At 45.4% G+C, this 20,804-nt stretch overlaps 1 protein-coding gene across 2 annotated transcripts in view; it reads left to right on the forward strand.

Moving 5' to 3' along the window:
- NPAS2 (neuronal PAS domain protein 2) overlaps positions 1–20,804 on the forward strand; it is a 274,339-nt gene that overhangs the window by 235,424 nt on the left and 18,111 nt on the right. For both annotated transcript variants that reach the window (XM_066268232.1, XM_066268233.1), the window contains exons 8-15: positions 5,701–5,819; positions 6,725–6,807; positions 7,557–7,663; positions 10,430–10,577; positions 13,015–13,099; positions 16,306–16,447; positions 16,948–17,057; positions 19,309–19,398. In XM_066268232.1, the coding sequence (XP_066124329.1) occupies positions 5,701–5,819; positions 6,725–6,807; positions 7,557–7,663; positions 10,430–10,577; positions 13,015–13,099; positions 16,306–16,447; positions 16,948–17,057; positions 19,309–19,398 (884 nt within the window). The remainder of the gene's footprint in view (positions 1–5,700; positions 5,820–6,724; positions 6,808–7,556; positions 7,664–10,429; positions 10,578–13,014; positions 13,100–16,305; positions 16,448–16,947; positions 17,058–19,308; positions 19,399–20,804) is intronic.

The raw sequence follows: 20,804 nt of genomic DNA on the forward strand, positions 1-20,804 counted from the left end.
ACTTATCTCGAGGGGGAGCCCCTGGGCCTTTCCCCAGCTCCACTCCTCAACCCCCCCAGCCAAAGCCCTTACCCCCACCCCTCTGGCCAAGAAGAAATCTTCTCTCTATTTGAGCTCCTACCCTTCCCACTGCCTTGGATTTAAATTTGTGTCTCACTGAAATCCAGAAAGCAGTGTTTCAGAAGTCACTGGTATGGTTCCAGATGGGTCACCCTTTGCAAATATTCCACTCTGGGCTTTCCAGAAACCACACAGCAGCATCTGAATGAGTCCCTGCCCTCATTTCTCCTACTCACATCTAACCACACAGCCAGACTGGACGCTCAGGTAGAGGTGAGGCCTTTCAGCTTACAGCAGCGGTTCTCAACCTGTGGGTTGTGACCCCATTGGAAAATACATATTTATTATACAATACATTTTTAAATAAAATATGTATTTCTGATGGCTTTAGGCGACCCCTGTGTTTTGGTCGTTCGACCCCCGCCGGGGTCGCGACCCACAGGTTGAGAACAGCTGGCTTACAGCACTTGACTCTGTATGTTCCCTGTTCCCTGAGATTTCTTTTGCCTCATTATCTGGCTTCCGGGCTCTTGTTTTGTTTTGTTTCCTAAGCTGAATTCGTTGAGGTCCCTTGGTTAAGGGAATAAATTGCAGGCTGGCCGGAGCTGCCTGGAAATGGAACCATGAATCTAGCACAGGAAGTCCAATTCTGTCTGATCTCTCCACCACAGGCCTGCAGGGTCAGAATCAGAATGCTCCTCATACCTTAACAAGGAATCGTCACCTCCTTCTCCGGCAATGGCAGTGGCCATCCTGCCAGATTAGTTTGCAGAGAAATTAAGATCAGAATAAAGAACAAATTGTTACCCAGGAACATCATCCTATCTGGCATCTCAAGGCTCATTACAATGGAGAAGTAAAGGGTGGGCACCCCATTTATCAACCACCGTCCTGACTGTCTCAGGCTGGGAGCAGAGAACGTTGGTGTGGTGTTGGTGTGGGTTATGCAATAATGGTGATAGATATGGGCACAAGATATCCACTAGGGACTCAGGGGACAACTCCCTTTCCTGAGTATACAAATAATTTGGCCCTGTCCACACTCACCATCTGGTGGATATTTAATCAATGGCGTTACAATCTCCTAGTCACCAAAACTATTCATTTTCATTAATGAATGCCAGGAAAAAGAAAAAATTTAAGACATACATTTCCCCATTAGAGTACATTTTTCAACCCAGCAAATTGCAACTGCTCCATGCTTCCCACCCCCCAGCTTTCTGGCATGGCTCCCAGCTTCTTTCCAACATCCTTCTTCCCTGTGCCAAGTAGAAGCAGCAGAAAGGAAAGAAAAACCACACTTAGCCCCACAAGTTAGGCAGTGCCCCAAGCCAAACACTGGGCAGGATGATTGTGCTGCTGCTCTCCTAAGAACCCAATAAATGGTTGTTCAGAACACCTCAGGGAAAGCTTAGTGGGAGATGATTCCTCATAAATGTGCAGCGCATTGCTTTTCCTCAACATTCCCTCCCAAGTCTTTCGGACGCTTTTCACAGATGAGATTTAGGAACTTTATTCTTCCTTTTTAGCAAACCTCCTCGTTGATGGTATCACACCTTTCCAAACACCGATCTGCTTTGTTTTTTTGTTACAAGAAGTGCTGAGAAAGCTATTTGTCATTCTCCTTGTGAACCATAAGTGTATTTTCCTACAGCTGTTGCAAATCATTTATCATAAGCAGGCCATCTCTCATCAGAACATTTCATTGTTTAGGCCTGATGCCTGAACCAATACTGAGCAGAAGAGCATCAATACATCTTTCTTCATTTCCTTCTGCTCCTTGCTGTCAGCCAAGGTTTACTATCACCATCCCTGCTCCTTCCTCTCTCTTTCCTATCCCTTTGGAAACTTCTCACACCATCTGAGCTCTCCCTGTCCCCACCAATCATCCTTATTTCCTTGTTATGACTGATTTGGAACTCCCCTTTGTCATTAGATAGACTTGGAAGCCAGTGAATGCTGGGCACCAAGCAAGATGGACATTTTGATGTTATGGACAACCTTGGACTATTTTTGGAATCCCAAGAACATCAGCTCACGGCAAAATCCTTTCAGAGTTTCTGCAGTTAGAGGCTGTGCTGAAAAGTTCAAGTGCAAAGAGAGGTCCTTGGTGACTCCGTGGGCCCTTTCAATAGGAAGACAAAAAGCAGAGCCCCATCCTGCATCTCTCCAAGCATGAGGTCCCTGATGGGCACTTCCACATTTTCCACAGAACATGATGGCTGATCTGCAACAGATCTTGCCTAGGTGCCTTGCTGACCAGTGTTGATGCATCAGTAGGGCAGAGAGCTACCCTAAACACCAGGGGACCCCACTGCGAACCAGCCATGACCAGCACCTGGCTGGGCTGTGGAGGGGAAATCACCCTGGGGCCACAAGGTCTGTGCATTAGTTAGTAGTAAGGATCATACAGTCTCTTCCAAAACTGGGCCTTAAGCTGTGGCTTGGATGTAAAATGGAAAGTTATCTCATTCAAGAGTCGTTCCATAAACACTTGCTGAGCATCTGATGTGTGCAAGATGCCTGCTCAGAACTGAAGACAGAGAACTAGTCCCAGTTCCTGCCATGGGGAAGGCTGTCGCTTTAGCTTTGGGCAAGAGTATGCTCAATTTTAAGGAAGAGGACTTGCGGTGAAGGGGAATATAGCAAGAAATCATCACCTTTATCTCCATCAGGAGTGCGTGTGTGTGTCTGAGAGGCAGAGGAAAGCCGCCTGAGGCCAAAGATCCAACAAGATGGAGCTGCACCTGCACTGAGTGGTTTGTCCTGAGAGGCTCAGGAAGCCAGTTGTAATTAGAATTAGATACATTTTTTCTATTACTTAAATTTGAAACAACTAAATAAATTTTTAATTAATGTTTCTAAACTACCTGGGGATAAGAAGTGCCTGAGAAATTATTCTAAATAGTACTATGAAGTCCCAGGGAGCAGTTTGCCCACGTGGTGACTCTTTAGAACACACAAGAAGAATCTCTATGAGAGTGAAAGTAATTTCAAACTTAATTGGCAAAATAGTTAGTAGTTTATTCTCTTTGTATCTCTCCAACGTTTTCCCTTTGGCCTGTGTTATAACTTTGTTCTTTCATTTACTATCACCTTTGATCAAGCCCTTAGCTGCTTCAGGTTTGGGGGTAAAGGCTTATTTAGAAGAAGCGTTTGCTAGGTTGGACCCCTTTGTAATAGAGCTGGCTTATCCATGCAGGTTACAAGCAATACTGTCATTTGCCTTGCAGGGCATATATTCATCTTTAAAACTGTAGAAGTTATAAAAGGGGTGATGAAACTACTTTGGGAAGCAGCCAGAACAATGGGAAGTTCTGCAGAACAACCATTTCATTGCCATGAACCACATGTCTGCCCTTCACAGTCATTAGGGGCTGGTGTTGCCTATCCCACCCTCCATCTACCCCCATATTCTACAGGGTACACTATCCAGGAAGGCACTTACTGAAAGAGCACAGGAATTTAGTAGCAAAAAAGGATTATTCAAACAAGGCATGTGGTTCAGAGACAGATGAAAGACTTTCCCTTCAATCCTGGGAAGTCTTTGGAAGTTTGCTTGAAAGGTCTTGATATTCTGAAAGAATAGGGAGCATTTTAATAAGTTATTACCTGGCTGGTGATGTCTCTTAGATTCCAGCAGAGAGGATGTTTCATATCTGGGAAAATTTTCAGTGTCTTTATCTTTTTTTCATTATGCAGGTGTTCACATCTGGTGAACCTTCCCTCATGTGAAATTATTTTCTTTTAATAATATGTTGGTTTACCCTACACATTAATTTGCAAAGATCCAAGCCAACTAATGACAGATACAAACTCCCTTGGGACCAGTCATTTTATTTTACCCACTTTATAGTTATGTTTGGAAACATTTATTAGTTATATGACTGCATTCAGAAAATATGTTTGGTAAAATGAACTTATTCATGTCTGTGAATAATACATCACATTATTGAATCACTGGGAAACCTATAAACATAAAATAAAAAAGTATTGAAAAGCTAAAATCCAAAGAAAGTCTTACAGATATCTTTTTAGAATGCATTTTGTTTTCTGATGTTGTTATATTTTCAAATCAGAAAACAACTTTTAATCTACAAGTTCAGAAATGTACAGGATATAATCAACTACATTTTAAAAGGGAAAGAGGTCGCCTGACCAGGCAGTGGTGCAATGCATAGAGCATTGGACTGGGATGCAGAGGACCCAAGTTCAAAACCCCGAGGTCACCGGCTTGAGCGCAGGCTCATTTGGCTTGAGTGTGGGCTCACCAGCTTGAGAGCGGGGTCACTGGCTTGAGCAAGGGGTCACTTGCTCTGCTGTAGCCCCCCAGTCAAGGCACATGTGAGAGAGCAATCAATGAACAACTAAGGAGCTGCAACAAAGAATTGATGCTTCTCATCTCTCTTTCTTCCTGTCTGTCTGTCCCTATCTGTTCCTCTCTGTGTCTCTCTTTCTGTCTCTGTCACAAAAGAATAAAATAAAAGGAAAGAGGTCATCTGGATTATCTAGGACAGTAATCCTCAACCTTGGTGGCATGTTAGTAAATCTGGGGAGCTTTTAACCTTTTAATGCTGGGCTTCACCCTAAGTTTCTGAATTAGCTGCTGTGAGTGGGGCCTCAGCGACCATGTGAAAGGTGCCAGGAGATGGGTGAGAATGTGTGTACGTGGGAAGCTGACTTTTCTCATATTTAACAGCAACCCCACCTAAAATGGCAGAATTGTTCTCTGGCATGGAAGGCAGGACAGTTCTGCACAGTCAACCTGCAGGAAGGTCTGCAGCAACCTGGAAGCTGCTACTGACACCAGGGGCCCTCCTCAGGAGGCATCTGGAGCCCGGTCTCAGCACCGTAGTGGAATGAGCCTAGATCCATCCCTGTTAGAACCTTGGACTTGGAGTCATAAGGCCTGGGTACAGGCCCTGTTCCATTATTTCTGCTCTGACTGACCTTGGTTTATGTATATGCCCTCTATGGGCATCCTCATTTTACAAATGAGGAAAGTCATACCTTCCCAGACTTGTGAAAATAAATAAGACAGTAAACAGATTTTATTCTCTTTTGTTGTGGACTTCGTACCTCTGGTCACGCTGAATCCTAAGTCCATCTCCTCAGTAGTCCTGGCCAAGCTCTGGCCTCAGACTGAGCCTGAAGGAGGCATTTCTGGGCAGAAGCCCTTGAATGCCAGGTGTGCCATGCCAGAGGCATGGGGATCCTGTGCCAAGACAAAGTTGTTTTCCTGGATCCATCAGCATCAGAAACACCGACAGACTATGGAACTCACCCTTAAAATACCAGCTATCACGAGTATTCAGGCCCTCACTGCAGAATGGAGCTGTCTTCTCATTTTGCAGAATATTTTTCCTAACATGATCTTCTATGTGGCTGTAGGATAGTGCAGATGAGGCAAGTAGTGTATCAGTGACGTGAGTTCCAGCTCTGTTTGGCCTTGAACAATTACTTCACCCGTCTATGTTTCGGTTTCTGTGCAGTGGGGACAGCAGTGCCTCCTCCCCGAGTTGTTGTCAGCGGGAAACGAGATAACGGGCTGGAAGCCCTGAGCTCGGTGCTGGCTCACAGTAATGCAGTCAGGTGGGCTGCTGCAGCAGACAGGCTAACCTCTGTCCCTGCCCTCCCCAGTGCCCAGCCCCTCCTGTAACGGCTTTGACAGCGCCCTTTCAAGGACTTGCCGGGTGCCGCTCAGAAAGGAGGTCTGCTTCATCGCTACCGTTCGCCTAGCGACACCACAATTCTTAAAGGCAAGTACCTGGGATAGAATTTATCCTGTGGAACTGTTATAGTCAAGTCGCATTTGCTTATATTTAATTAATTGTTTCAATGGGAAAAAAACAAATTAATAAGGATGTTGTCACTGACTGAAAAAAAATTTTTTTTAAAGTGATAGGAGGGGAGATAGAGAAACAGACTCCCATAAGCACCTCAACCGGGATCCACCCAGCAACCCTCGTCTGGGGTTAGCCACTGGCTGCAGGAGGGGAAGAGAAGCAGATGATTACTTCTCATGTGTGCCCTCACCGGGGATCGAATCCCAAACATCTGCATGCTGGGCTGATGCTCCATCCACTGAACCAACCAGCCAGGGCCTCTGACTGAAAATTTTAAATATGCGGTTTCTTTACCTATGACAGCCCCACATGCTGCTCTCCTCACCCCGGCTTCCTCAGAGCATCAAGTGCTCTTCAGCTTGTGGGGACACTTCTTCAGAGTTCTGTGCCTTCCTCCCTTTCGCACCAGGGCTCATACCACTCAGGGCAGCAGAGGGAAGAACTGAGAGTCAAACTGAGGGTTGGTCTGAATTCTCACATCTGTGATTGCTTTAACATCTATGGCCTGAATGTTGAGTTAACTTAGTCACCCAAATGCAGACAAAAAGCTATTTTCTACATGTTTACTAGACTTTGAGATAATGGAAAGGGGGTGGTGTGAAATTTTGGCTCCCAGTTATATTATATTTCCCCAACTTGTGAAATGAATTTAGTATCAGCAATACCCAAATTAGTTACAGATGATCCGTTTCAGTTCAACACAACTTGAAGACTAGCTCTAGATAATTTTATCTTCTGTTACCCACCAGGCATTCTGGAACAACCCTTAGGGTGAGCATCCGGCAACCCAAGCAACACTTTTTTTCCTTCTAATACAGGAAATGTGCATAGTTGACGAACCTTTAGAGGAATTCACTTCAAGGCATAGTTTGGAATGGAAATTTTTGTTTCTGGATCACAGGTTTGTGAAAAGAAAAAGATTTGGGTTGGATTCTTTTCAACTTTTTGTTTGCATGAGCCATGCCTTCTTTCGGAGAAAAAGGTTGGGCCTGGCCCCTTTAAGGAGGACTTTCTACTAAGAGGAAAAGTGGTCCCCAGCCAAGGGTGAGGTGGTTTTCCTTCTATCACCTTTGCCACATCTATGGATACATTCTGTGTTTGGGTCAGGCCATTTCCGTAGAGCCAGATGCCATGCCAAGGGACATCTTTGGGATACTACTTTGTCCCCCACCCCTGCCAGTGGAGACCCTCCCCAGCTCTCAAGAAGGCAGAAGCAGAAATGAGAGAAACTTCTCATCTTAATTCTTTCAACACCCTTTTGCCTCTTTAGCCAATCTTCTTTCTTTTGTGGCATTGTCACAAATGAAGAACTAGCAATCTTCCCTCTCTACCCTCTAATTCTCTTATTACACTTTAAAGTTAGAGCAACCCAATGTACACCTGTTTTTAATTATTCAATAGTGATAAAAGTTTGTTATTATTTGGGCCAGGTTATGCCAAGGAAACTGAGTACCTAAATGCCAAAAATACTGAGTACTTTGGAAAACACAGGCTCTTCAGTTTTAACCATTGCAAAATTACTTTCCTGTCCCTGTTCTTGAGAAGCAGGGCCTCTGTGTTGATCTTTAGAGATGCAGACTAACCCACCGCATTGAGATACAACCATCATAGTGAGTCCTCGCTGATAAATTACCCCATTGTCCTTGGCAGAGCCCCTCCAATCATAGGATACCTGCCTTTTGAAGTTCTGGGCACCTCGGGCTATGACTACTACCACATTGACGATCTGGAGCTCCTGGCCAGGTGCCACCAGCACCGTGAGTACTGCTCTCTGCTCTCCCCACCCGGCACCCAAGGGCACCCAGCTCTGTCCACAGAGCCCCTGACAACAAGACTCTTAGTCTAGAAGACTGCTTATTACTTGGTTTCTTTCTGAGGTGGTGAAAGGCAGAAACTGTGGGCTGAACCGAAAACACAAGGCTAGTGGTTCAAAAAGGAAAATTTATTTTAAAAGCACCTGGGTGAAAGCAAGCTGAGACTAGAAAAGGGTGTCAGCGCCCGAGAGAGGGATAGGGCAGGGTTTATATGGATAAATCAAAGGGCCTGGGGCAAAAGTGGCTGACATTGCTGCATCTGCTGGTGCCAGACAGTTTCCTTTGTTTGTGGACTGGAGCAGCGCCACAGCTCCTCAAAATTGTTTCTACCCTGACTCAACCATCCCTTATCAGCAACTGCCTGTAAGAGCGGTTTGGGCTGGGTTACTAAGTAAGCCAGTCCTTCTTCCTCCTTCGGGCCTGCATTGTTCTCAAGATGGCAGCTGAGTAGCCATTTTATCTATCAGGTGGAAGACTTCGTCTTCTCTGAAATGACGCAGAGTGTGATAGAGGTCCTTGACTAGAATACCCTATGCTGTGTTTTATCTAGATTTAACTTCTCTGCCCAGCCACACCTCCAGCATCTTCCCTGATCACAAGCTAGTTAATCTTACTTAAGAAATGTAAGGGGTACTGGTCATTTTTTTTTAAGTTATAAAATACAGTTTTTCAAAGACAAAATACTGAATTCACATAACTTCTATAGCCAGCAAACATGTATTGTTCACAAGCAACAGGCCAAATAGTCAGGTAGGCCCAGGATATAAAGATGATCAGACTCCCCTTGCTATCCTGTAGGAGCAAGGTCTGATGAAAAAAGCAGAAATAGGTGAGTTTTAGGATGCTATTGGTGCATCAGAGGGGAAGTACACAGTATATTGGGGAGGCTCAGAGGAGAGTCCCTCATACAGCTGAGGCAGGGGGTCAGGAAGGCTTTCTAACACAGAGAAGGAGAACACCTGTCCCAGGTATGGGAGGCAGGATTCCTGGTGTAGAGTAAGGAAGAACTACAGTATGTCTGGGTTCTGACTTAGCAAAAGAATTCAAGAATTAGCCATTAAAAGCCATTATTTTTGGTACTAGATCCTTGCTTTGAACAGTAATATTTGTAATAACATTGACCTATGGGTTCTGATCCATGGATTGACCAGCAACACTACATCTTCAGTGATATCTTGTCCGTAGTACCTGTTATAACTTTCTCTTCTCTTCTGTCTTTGCTCAAGGAAGAACAAGCATGTGTTTTATCAGGACCCCATTAGAATTTAAGATGAATCTTTAAAACTTTAATCCCTTGCTCCTCAAAGGTGGTCCTTGAGCACCCAAGTGGCACCACAAGGAATTTGCTAGAATTGCTGACTCTCAGGCTCCCCCAACCAGACCAGTGGAATCAGATTCTCCATTTTAAAAAAACGCCTCAAGTGCTTGGTGGTCACATGAAAATTTGAGAAGCATTGATTCCTCTGGCTGCTTCTGACCCCTCATAGAAAAAGGCCACATGAAGGGCCCTGGCTGCACTGTTCCCTTCAGTGTCTGTGGCTCAAGCATGACATGCTCATTCTACAGGCCCCTCCTCATCAGATATCACACTGTCCCAGTCTGCAGCAGCTTTTGTAGCTTTAGCCTAGTTAGGATTTTTCTTAACCATAAAGAAATTCCAAGCTAAATTCTAAGCAGTGAGACAATAAAACCCACATGGTTCCTCTTCCTGGGACCCACAGTCCAGATGTCTGCTATCCAAGGCTAATAGCCCAACAGCCTTCATTCTGCCCTGGGCATCTCCAGAGAAGCCCCCTAGCAACCTTAGTGTATGCCCTAGGGCTGCTGTGGGGCCTGAGGTGGAAGGATCTGTAGTTGACTGTTTTAGAGCCATGAAGACTAAGGATGAACCCCTGACTGACAGCAGCAGTCTCCATCCAGAGGATTTTGGCCATTGAGGTCTATGTTGGGTCCCCATCTTTCAGTGTCTGGCCCTTCTTTCCTGCAGCTCCAGAGACACTCCACCTGCAGCAGAAACATGAGCACCAGGAAAACCTGGGCCTCTTTCTAATTAAACCCCTAGTTTGAGAAAGTGTCAGTGTCTTCCCTTATTTGAGGGATTTTTAAGCATTTGGGAATTTGGGAAAGCACGTGGTCTGTTTCTCCATGGTTTAAGACTTTATTATTGTTTTATTATTATCCTGATTATATATTTTTTTATTCAGTGAGAGGAGGGGAGGCAGAGAAACAGACTCCCCCATGTGCCCCTGCCAGGATTCACCCAGCAACCTCACTAGGGGGCAGAGCTCTGCCCATCTGCAGTGTTGCTCCATTGCTCAGCAACAGAGCTCTTCTTAGTGCCTGAGGTGGAGGCCACAGACCCATCCTTAGCACTAGGGCCAACTAGCTCTAATCGAGCCATGGATGCAGGAGGGGGAGAGAGAGAGTGAGGAGCGAGAGGGGGAGGGGTAGAAAGGCAGATGGGAGCTTCCCCTGTGTGCGTGCTCTAACCAGGAATCAAATCCAGGACATCCACACACCAGGCCAACACTCTACCACTGAGCAAACCAGCCAAGGCCCTGATAGTCTCTTAAATACAACACCAACTGGAAAAATAAACAATGTTTTGATGTAGTCTTTTTGAAAGGTTATATTTTTAACAGTAACTTTTGGGGAAGATTATTTTCATATTAGTGTTTGTTATGCACAGACTCCATTTCCTCCCAACAGTGATGCAGTTTGGCAAAGGGAAGTCATGTTGCTATCGGTTTCTGACCAAAGGGCAGCAGTGGATCTGGCTGCAGACCCACTACTATATCACCTACCACCAGTGGAACTCCAAGCCTGAGTTCATCGTGTGCACACATTCAGTGGTCAGGTATGTGGGAGCAGGGGGCGGACATGGTCTCTGACAGCTCAGTCAGAACCCTGGCCACCTCAGGGCATCACAGTTTCTAAGGACCAAGGCCCAGGCTAGGAATTCTTCTACTGACCAGAGCCATATTCTGCAATTAACAGAATGATCCCCAAAGATTAGCCCTTTTCCGGTATACAGCCTATTCCATTCCCCCAGCCCAGACTTGCTGCACGTGTTCATTTGGGCCCCTCTGAAGCCTCACAAACTCTGTCAGGCCCAGAATGTTACTTAGTAACTTACTGCTTCACTGACCTACTGACATACAGTGTGTCCGTAAAGTCATGGTGCACTTTTGACTGGTCACAGGAAAGCATCAAAATATGATAGGAATGTGAAATCTGCACCAAATAAAAGGAAAACCCTCCCAGTTTCTGTAGGAGATTTGGCAGCATGTGCGCATGCGCAGATGATGACATAACACCGTGTATACAGCGGAGCAGCCCACGGCCATGCCAGTTGAGATATGGACGGTACAGAGCAAAGTTCAGTGTGTTCTGTGGCTTGTTAAATTCGAATCCGTGACCAAAGTGCAACGTGAATATCGGTGCGTTTATAACGAAGCGCCACCACACAGGAATAACATTATTTGGTGGGATAAGCAGTTCAAGGAAACCGGCAGTTTGGTGGAGAAACCCTGTTCTGGTAGGCCATCAGTCAGTGAGGAGTCTGTAGAGGCTATACGGGATAGCTACCTAAGGAGCCCTAAAAAATCTGTGCGTGAGCCCACATTGAACTGCACTGAATAGGTATGAAACTGGGAAAGTTTTCCTTTTATTTGGTGCAGATTTCACATTTCTATCGTACTTTGTTGCTTTCCTGTGACCGGTCAAAAATGCGCCATGACTTTACAGACACTGTATTTTTCCCTTCAGCTCCGTCCATCCCTAAGCCTTCCATTGTTGCTGTTTTGAGAAGAAAATTAAATTTTTCCTCCAAATAACTCAAACACATAGCCCCCTTTATTTTTAATACTTTAAAAACCCCTGCTAGCAACTGAGGCTGTATTGGGAAAAGAGCCAGGAGGCCAGTGGGCAGGGGATTCTTGCAGTTCCTAGGGGCCTCTAGGGACCAGGACCAAGAGGGAGCAGGACTTCCAACAGAGGTGACACATCTAGCACTGCACAGACGCTGCCTGTGTAGGGCCACAGTTCCCAAAGGTACAGGAGAAATGTTATTATTTTCACCTGACTATAGAAATGTTAAGAACATAAATTAGTTTTAAATTGATCTAGAGAAGGGCACTTGAAGAGAGCAAAAAAAAAAAAAAAGGTTAGATAGACACATATATCTATGCTGCATTTGTGTGTATACATAGTAGATAGATAGATGATGGCTGATGGAGGGATGATAAATACATGAACAAAATAAAATGCACATATACTGCAATTTATATCTACACATACAGATGATAAGTAGGTAGGTAAACAGTTAGATATACATATACGTGCACATAAATAGTATTCAACCAGTCACTCTTCTTTAGCAAGTTAGGGAGAGAGGAGAGAAGAGGAATGGTAGTTTTCTTGGCCACAAGCCTGCTCTTCACTTGCTTGCCTGCTCTCAGACTTGATCTGTGCTTCCTAGTCCACCATGGGGCCCTTCAGTAGCCAGTGGTTTCTGAGTCCATGGCAAGTCCCACCCACTGTTACCAACTTGGGCTTTTGCCAGAGGGTCCTTGTGCCCCAGGGAAGACTAGACATCAATACCTTGTTCTTCAGACCATGTCCTTGACCCTGCTCTTCCTCTCCAACCTCCACTTCCCAAATCTTAAAAAGAAACTCTCAGAGAAAGTAAGGGGTGAACTGAGTGAACAAATCAGGTAACAAGCATACTGGAGATCCTAGAGCCACTGTCCCCTCCCAAGGTCCTTGCCCAGCCTGCATCTCCACAAAGGCCATAACTGAGTCTCTACATTGAATTGATTTACCCACAGTATTTAAAAAGGGGATCTATACACAAATCAGCAGTCTGAGTTTGGCTAGTTCTATGTTTGTTTGAGAGAAAACTTTCTGAATATTTTAATTATAAAAATGTTGTGTGTCATTTCTTCATAGGCATAGACTAAACCAACTAGCTTTTAAGAAAGGTTTTTTATTATTTTAAGGTTGAGGTTTATCCTATACTATAGATGAAAATGTGTTTAGGCAATTATGTTTGAAGGTTTGTGGGGGTGGGGGCGATAAGTAAAGCAGAAGGATGATAATCTGGATGTCACATTAGCAGTCACTGCAGTGGAATTTACTGCACAGAACGAAACTCCCTTCTCAGACAAACACCAAGACCAGTCCTCATCGTGGTGACTCTTCTGAAAGTGTATGTAGGGACCATGCAGCCTGCTTTGCTGTTGTCATCCTGGACTGCCCCATCTCCAGCTGTGGTCTCTTGATTTCCTAATTAGTTATTCGGATGTCCAGGTGAAAAGGAAGCAGGAGCTGGCTTTGGAAGACCTGCCATCCAAGGCCATCCACCCTTCAGCACTAAAGGTATGCTGATCCCTGCCAGGTGGGTTATTATAAAAATAATAATAATAACAACAACAGCAGGTCTTGCCTTAAGAGCTCTTGCTGTGTTCCCAGCACTACTGTTCAGTGTGTTTCCAGGGATCCGCATGTACCCTCATAGTGTCCCCGTGAGGTGGTTGCTGTTTTTGTCCTTGGCCCACATTCTTCAGATGAGGTACAGAAGCAAAAGAAGGTCAGTTAACATGCCTGAAGGCACCAAGGGTTAGACCTTGCAGAGCTGAAAACAGCCTCTGGGTCCAAAACACAGTTTGGTGACTTTCTAGCCTTATGAGAATGGTTATAAGGTGTCTACTTTGTCTCTCTCCCACAGAAAAAAAGCTAGGGGGTTAGTCCATCATCCCACTGAGGCATGGACTAATTTAAGGACCCCTGTCCCTCCCTAAACCTCACTGTTGCTACACTGCCTCCAAAATTTACATACCTTCCAGGTGCACTTTCTGTCTCTGCCCAGGGTCTTAGTTAACAGCCATGCTAAAGCCAGCTTCATGTCAAGGAGATCTCCTACTGAGAAGTACTTCCTTTATGAAGGGGGATCTCCATCCTGTCCCCCGGCCAAGCTCCCAGGTCCCCTCTTGCTGGGCTTCCCCCATCACTACAATTTGCAAGTGGGCCAGAACCTTATTCCTCAAAGACCATTCTTCAAGCAGACACAAATGTCGGAAGAAAAAAAGAAAAAAACCAGAAAGGGAGTGAGTGCTGCATTTCATTAAAACAAAGACGCTATCAACTACAAGGTCCACCACTATTTTAACTCCCATTAAGAAAAAAAATTCTGCCAGTCAATCTATGAAATAAGGGTTTCTTTCATCAGTTAAAGAACTTATCTTGATTTTAGATATGTCAGAATGTCTTAGAGTTGTACAAATATGGCTCAAGTTTGAGGCTGCCCAGTGACTTAGAATCCAGAGTCTTTGGCCAAGGCTGACACAGTAATAGTACAACAAAGGCATTCATGGTTCGTTCAGGACTGAGTAGAGTGGAAAGAGAAATCTCCTTTAAAGATCAGACAGGCCTGACCTGTGGTGGCACAGTGGATAAAGCATTGACCTGGAATGCTGAGGTTGCTGGTTCAAAACCCCGGGCTTGCCTGGTCAAGGCACATATGGGAGTTGATGCTTCCTGCTCCTCCCCCTTCTCTCCCCCTTCTCTCTCTCTTCTCTCTCTCCTCTCTCTCCAAAAATGAATAAATTAAAAAATAAATAAATAAATAAAGACCAGACAGCAGCTAACATCTTTGCAGAGCTTCCTTGCTGGCGGCTGGTTGGAGTGCCATAAGGGATGATTCACCACAGGCACCCTGATATGACACACTTGCCATTGTTTATGGGGATGGTTATTAGCCAGCTGTCACATGACGCATCATGTGTCCTGTCTAAGAATGGAATTAAACTGTTCATAAGCAGGTGTTAGACACATCATCCATCACAGTTAAAGAACACGCTTAATCTATGTCTTCTAGTATAAAAGTCATTATTGGATTTCTGATCCTTTAGGAATCCTAGAGCCCAATGGAACTTCTTCTTATAAACATGCACATATGTATAAATACACAAATACAAGCTCAGGTGCCAGGTGATGAGGTCCATTTTAAAGGAAAAGCTCCAGGACAATGCTTTTCAAACCATCAGTGGTAATGGACCAGTTCTGGGGATTTTTTGTTTTGATTTGTTTGGCTTGTTTGTTTGTTTTTAGCAGAGTGGGTAGAGATAAACAGGAAGGGAAAGATGAGAAGCATCAACTCATAGTTGTGGCACCTTAGTTGTTCATTGATTGCTTCTTATACATGCTTTGACTGGGGGGCTACAGCCGAATCAGTGACCTCTTGCTCAAGCCAGAGACCTTGGGCTTCAAGTCAGGGACCATGGGGTCATGTCTATAATCCCATTCTCAAGCTGGTGAACCTGTGCTCAAGCCAGATGAGCCCAGGCTCAAGCCAGCGACCTCGGGATTTTGAACCTGGGTTCTCAGCATCCCAGGCCAATGCTCTATCCACTGCGCCACTACCTGGTCAGGCTGGACCAGTTGGTTGCTTTAATGTCGAATCTGTCACTGAATGCTGTTTTTGTAAATGGCAGATTCGTGTGCTTGCATGAGAAGTGTGGTGATGTCAAATGGCTATAAAAGTTTCTCTACTGAATCTCACTTTCTGTACTTACTTCTCTGAAGACCAGGAGCACACAGTTCACAAATGACCCTGGGCCAGGGAATTCCCTCTAAGGCATCTGATCAAGGGGAAACTCTATGACTAAGAAGCCAGCCTCAAAATTGACATTTAGCCTAGCCAGGCACATCCCATAATTCCATTATACATGAAGGCCTGTAGATCATGTTAATTGTTTGGGGCCTACCCAAGCTCATGCATAGCATCCACTCTTGCTGGTGCCATGACTCAAGAGACAGAATAGACATGTAGACTCACAGGGGTTTAATACCTGAGACCAGTGCACATGACCACTCTGTCCACATAGCCCAGTGGATGCCAGGAGTTTCACCATCCTTCTAACACTAGGTAGGAACATGGCTCAGGAGAATCATTACCATTTTTCTTCTTTACCTTAAAATTTATTCTACCCAGTTCCATATACCTAAGACACCTATGTCTTGCAGGTTGGAAAGATGGCTCCTCTCTACTGGAAAGTCACAGCTGCTTTCTTGTCATGCTGCATTTGAGCCAGTATCAGTTATGATCTAGGAGTCAAAGAATAGGGAACCGTTGGCCCTTTGCCCCTTCTGCACTGGGAGGTGCCCAGAGGATCTAAAAGCATATATTTCATTAGAGTGTTAATAATCCTGTTCTATTGCAACCTTATTTCTAGAATCTGCCTCTTTCCCTCTTCTGGGAAAGTCAAGATTCTAGGCCATGAAATGACAACTTCAAGGAAAAAATAAAATGCAAAATCATTTACTAAAATCTAAAAAGTTAAGATACAAGGTGAGAAAGTATAATTACTGCTGCTTATAGGCTACAAGGCTCTCAAAGATTATATTTATAGAGATGTATAGATATTTCACCCAAATGGATTTGGTATTATCCCCAAATAACTTTACAGGATGTCTCTCAACAGCCTGTACATTTTTCTACATATTTAGTAGAGGACTAAAGCCACATAATTCACTTTGATCATATTGATGCTAAAATGTGGCCAATGTGTGTTTGTGTGTTTCAGGACAAGGGCTCAAGCCTGGAACCTCAGCAGCACTTTAATGCACTTGATGTGGGCACCTCAGGCCTTAACACAGATCACTCACCATCAGCGTCCTCAAGAAGTTCCTGTAAATCCTCACACACGGCCATGTCAGAACCCACCTGTGAGTGCAAGGCTGTGGATGGGCAGAGTGGTGGGTGCCCTGTCAGTGGGGTTGGGGGGAGTCCTATGAAGGACCCAGGCCTTCGGAGCACAAGTGCACACTGTCACACTCCTGTTCCTTTCCCACAGGCTTCCTGCCTTCCACCTCTGTGCGACCTGGCCGCTCCACTGCCACCAAAGCAGAGCAGATGGAGCACAAGTAGCCTGCAGGTCCGATAACCCAGCTAGCTTTTAATAACTCTGGCAAGCTGTGTGCTCAAGCAGGTGTCTGAAGCAAGCACTAGATGTGAAGTTTGGGGATGGTCTGCTGTCACTTGCCTGTTCCTGGGCCAGGGTGAAGGCTGGCACACCTTTATGGCTCTAGAATTCACTTAATTCCTGCTAGACTTCCTTTATCAGAGGTTGCACTTTCTTCATACACACCAGGATCATTGTCCCCTCTTGATAAGAAAGATTTTAAGGACATGTGAATTAGAAAGGTGATCTTTTCTTTTCTTCCAGCCACTCTTACCAAGCTGATGGCAGAGGCTAGCACCAGGGCTGTGTCAAGATTGGCTACCCTGCCCCAAGAGCTCCCTGTTGCAGGGCTCAGCCAGGCAGCCATGATGCCGGTATGTATACGACCCCAGACTTCACAACCAGGGCATGCTGCACCGTGCCAGGCCTACAAAGGCGCCAATGGAATGCCGCACCTGCTTGGAGAACCATTCTACTCAGAGACTGAGAGTGTGAGGCAGCCGGTAGGGGTGGGAAGCTAAATGATTTGATTGGCAACTAATTTTTTTTTGTTTTGATTGGCAACTAATTTTTTTTGTTTTTTGTTTTTAACTTTTTTCCTTGAAAGAGAGAAAGAGGAAGGGAGGAAGAGGAAGGGGGAGAGAGAGAGGTGGGGGGGGAACATCAACTTGTTGTTCCACTTAGTTCCATTTACTTGTGTGCTCATTGGTTGATTCTCAGGGATCACACCGGTGACATTGGCATGCTGGGATGACACTCTGTCCACTGAGCCACCCAACCAGGGCTGATTGTCAATTAATTTTAAACATTTTCATGCCAAAATTAGCATGGATATATATTCCTAAAATGAAAACTCTGAGTGAGTTTTACAGATAAAGCTCAGAATTTCAAACCAGGGATCACACCCTGGAGCCTGTTTTGGGTCTCATTTTCCTTCAGTGAAAATGTTTGAAAAGCTTGGTAATCAACAAAAATGTACCACTATATGTACGAGGCAGTGTCCTTGATAGGTTCCAGACCTCTCCAGAACGTCAGGCAGTGATTGGCCTCTTAGAAAGCACACGGACTGCAAAACCACTGATGTATAATACTCCAGTGAGTGGCTGCCATGTGACAGAACACAGCAAACTCAGAGACATCAAGCCACAGTCATACTCCATGTTCACAGGTTCTGGGTCAGGAATTCAGAAAGGGCACCAGCCAGAACTGGGAATCCCATCTCAGAAGTGTCTGCACTCACATGTCCAACACCTACCTGTGCTGGGATGATTGAAGGCTGGGCCCAGTTGAGACTTTCCACCATTGACTTGCACGGTCCTCTCCATGCTTCAGGCATCTTCTGGCCCGCTGACTGAAATCCAAGAGGCAATGTCAAGAGAGAGCTTTTTCCAGGCGCCGGGCAGAAGCTGCCTAGCCTTTCCTGACTCAGCCTTGAAGTTCCACAGTGTCACCTCTGACACACCTCTTAACTTCTTGGGTCAAAGCAGTCACTCACTCACCCAGAGAGAGGTACACAGACGTCTGCCTCTAGATAGAAGTGTCAAAAACTTTAGGGGCCACATTTAGACAGTTGCCAAATACCCATACCCATCTCTTGCTGACATTTTAGAGATGGGAGTCAATGTGCCACCTTCCTGCTTGCCACCACCATGATGATTATGTACACACTGCTTGAAAAGCATAGAATCTGACCAAGACCACTTCCATTTACTCCATCCACCCTTAGGAGAGTGTGTAGCTGCTGCAACTGCTATTCTACTCATGTGTGGCTGTCCAGTACAACTCTTCCTGCCACCAGTGCCAGCATATGTGTCCTGCTCCCTCCCAGCTGTGCAGGGGCACACAGCTGGAAGAACCAAAACCAGTCTTTGGTTAGCCTGTTCCTGGGATTTCTCCTGCTGTTAACACCCCTCGCCCCATGTTGTCCTGACAGCACTTTCCATTCAAGCTGTTTTTTATAGTCCAGCAGTTTGGGAATAAATTCAGAAGAATCCTTTTACTTTTCTTTTAAAAACTCAGACTGTGACACTGAGGGTTTCATTTCTTTTTTTAAACATTTTTCTGACTACACAGCCAATGATCAGAGGACAAGGTCTGTCACTCACCTGTCTTCCCAGTATATTCCAAGCAGAGTCTGGCAAATTGCACCAGAATTCACTGCCCAAATGAGTTCATGGGCATAGGTATGCATAGCATGTCTGTCCATTTGCATTAGTGTTAGCAGAGAGGGTAAAGACCACATGCAGAGCCCACACTGCTTATCTGTACAACCCCATCCAATCTGCTCAGTGATGCTAAGAGTGTATCAGTTTGGGAGATGAGCAACCAATTCTACCAAGAACATGGGGAGGGGTGGGAAGTGGCACTGAGCGGCTGAGCTCCAGCAGGCGGCAGCAGCTTTGCAGGGCACACTCTGGTGGAAGGCAGCACATACCCTGAGTGACCCCATGAACTTGCTCAAGGACCACCGGCACCCTGCACCAGCCTGTTCTCCAACCTTTTCCCAAGAAACATGCACCTATACCTTCCAGCGAGTACAGAGAGGCCTCCTTTAAGCCAGAAAACCCCGTCTCTCTGTAACGGCTCTGAAGCAGCGTGTGTGAACAGAGCCCCTCTCTTCCATAGGCTCCCCTGCCTGTTCCATCATCCTGTGACCTCGCACAGCAGCTTCTGCCTCAGACCATTTTGCAAAATCCGTCTGCCCCCATAGCACAGGTGAGTCTGAGACTGGGGCGAAGGGGAATCTGGTGGTGGAACTTCCCCAATACAGAATGTGTGGTGTTGTCTTGAGTATGTGGGTCAGTGGTACTGATGTGTAACATGCACTGAGGTACCAAAGCAAGGCCCCAACATAGGGACAGTTTCTCCCAGTGTGCAGGTAGGGCATGCTGAGCTACAGACTGTTCCTACACCATCTTCTCCATCATTCTCTCTGTTCTTTCTTTCAGTGTCTGTTTCTCTGTCTTTTAAATAATCTATGTTCATCTCTCTGCCACTTTTTGTGTTCTTCTCATTTTCTTATGACTTCAAATTGACCCTGATATTTTAGAATAGGTCTTAATTAGGTCAAGTGTCATAGGAACACTCTGAAAGGCTCTAAAAGCTGTGAGTCCAGTACAATAAATATCATATTAATTTGAAGGGGGGAGGGTGGCCCTGGCTTTGCTGGCTTCCTTGTTTCAACCACGTGCATTGGATCTGTCCATGAGCATGTGTAAGGGAGGCAGAGGTGCTTATAACACAGCCCTTGTTTTTTTGACTGAAGTTAAGTGAAAGTTGGGCATATAAAGAGGGAAACCACCATGGAAAGGCATGTATTTTTATAGAACCAGAAAAAAAAATACCCTGCCTAGGCAAGTCTGATGTGGCTTCCCAGAAGAGATAACATCTGAACTGGGCCTGGAAGGATGGGTAGGATATTGCCAGATGGAGGGGTAGCAGGTGAGCAGGGAGGAGGGACCCAGGTATGTACTTCACCAGGGAATTTCGAAAATGCCACACATGCTTGAGGTCAGGCCAGATGTTGAACATGTGCCCCATTAGCAGTGGTTTCAAATGTTCCTGGAAAAAGAAAGACATGTGCTAGGACATGCCTCTTCCCAGAGTCAGGTTTGAGTAAAGATGTAAAAGCTACTCCTCCAGAGTCTACTAATAAAATAGTCTGCGTTCAGCCTCATGATGGAAAAAAATACAGAATTTTTTTATGTTCAAATTTCCAGGCACATTTGGAGATGAAATTAGTACCTTTTTCAATCTAAAGGCCCTTGAAATGAGAATTCCTTTAACTTCTGGGTCTTGCATAGACAAGAAGTTCCTTGTTTTATTTTTTTATTTTTTTTATTTAGTGAAAGGAGGGGAGGCAGAGACAGACTCCCACATGTGCCCTGACTGGGATCCACCTGGCAGTCTATGAGGGGGCAATGCTCTACTCATCTGGGACATTGCTCTGTTGCTCAGCAACAGAGCTCTTCTTAGCACCTGAGGTGGAGGCCATGGAGCCATCCTCAGTACCCAGGGCCAATTTGCTCCAATTGAGCCATGTCTGCAGGAGAGGAAGAGAGAGAGAGAGAAGCGAGAGGGGGAGGGGTAGAGAAGCAGATGGGCACTTCTCATGTGTGCCC

Source organism: Saccopteryx bilineata, chromosome 3, assembly GCF_036850765.1.
Source record: "Saccopteryx bilineata isolate mSacBil1 chromosome 3, mSacBil1_pri_phased_curated, whole genome shotgun sequence".
Taxonomy (NCBI): Eukaryota; Metazoa; Chordata; class Mammalia; order Chiroptera; family Emballonuridae; genus Saccopteryx; species Saccopteryx bilineata.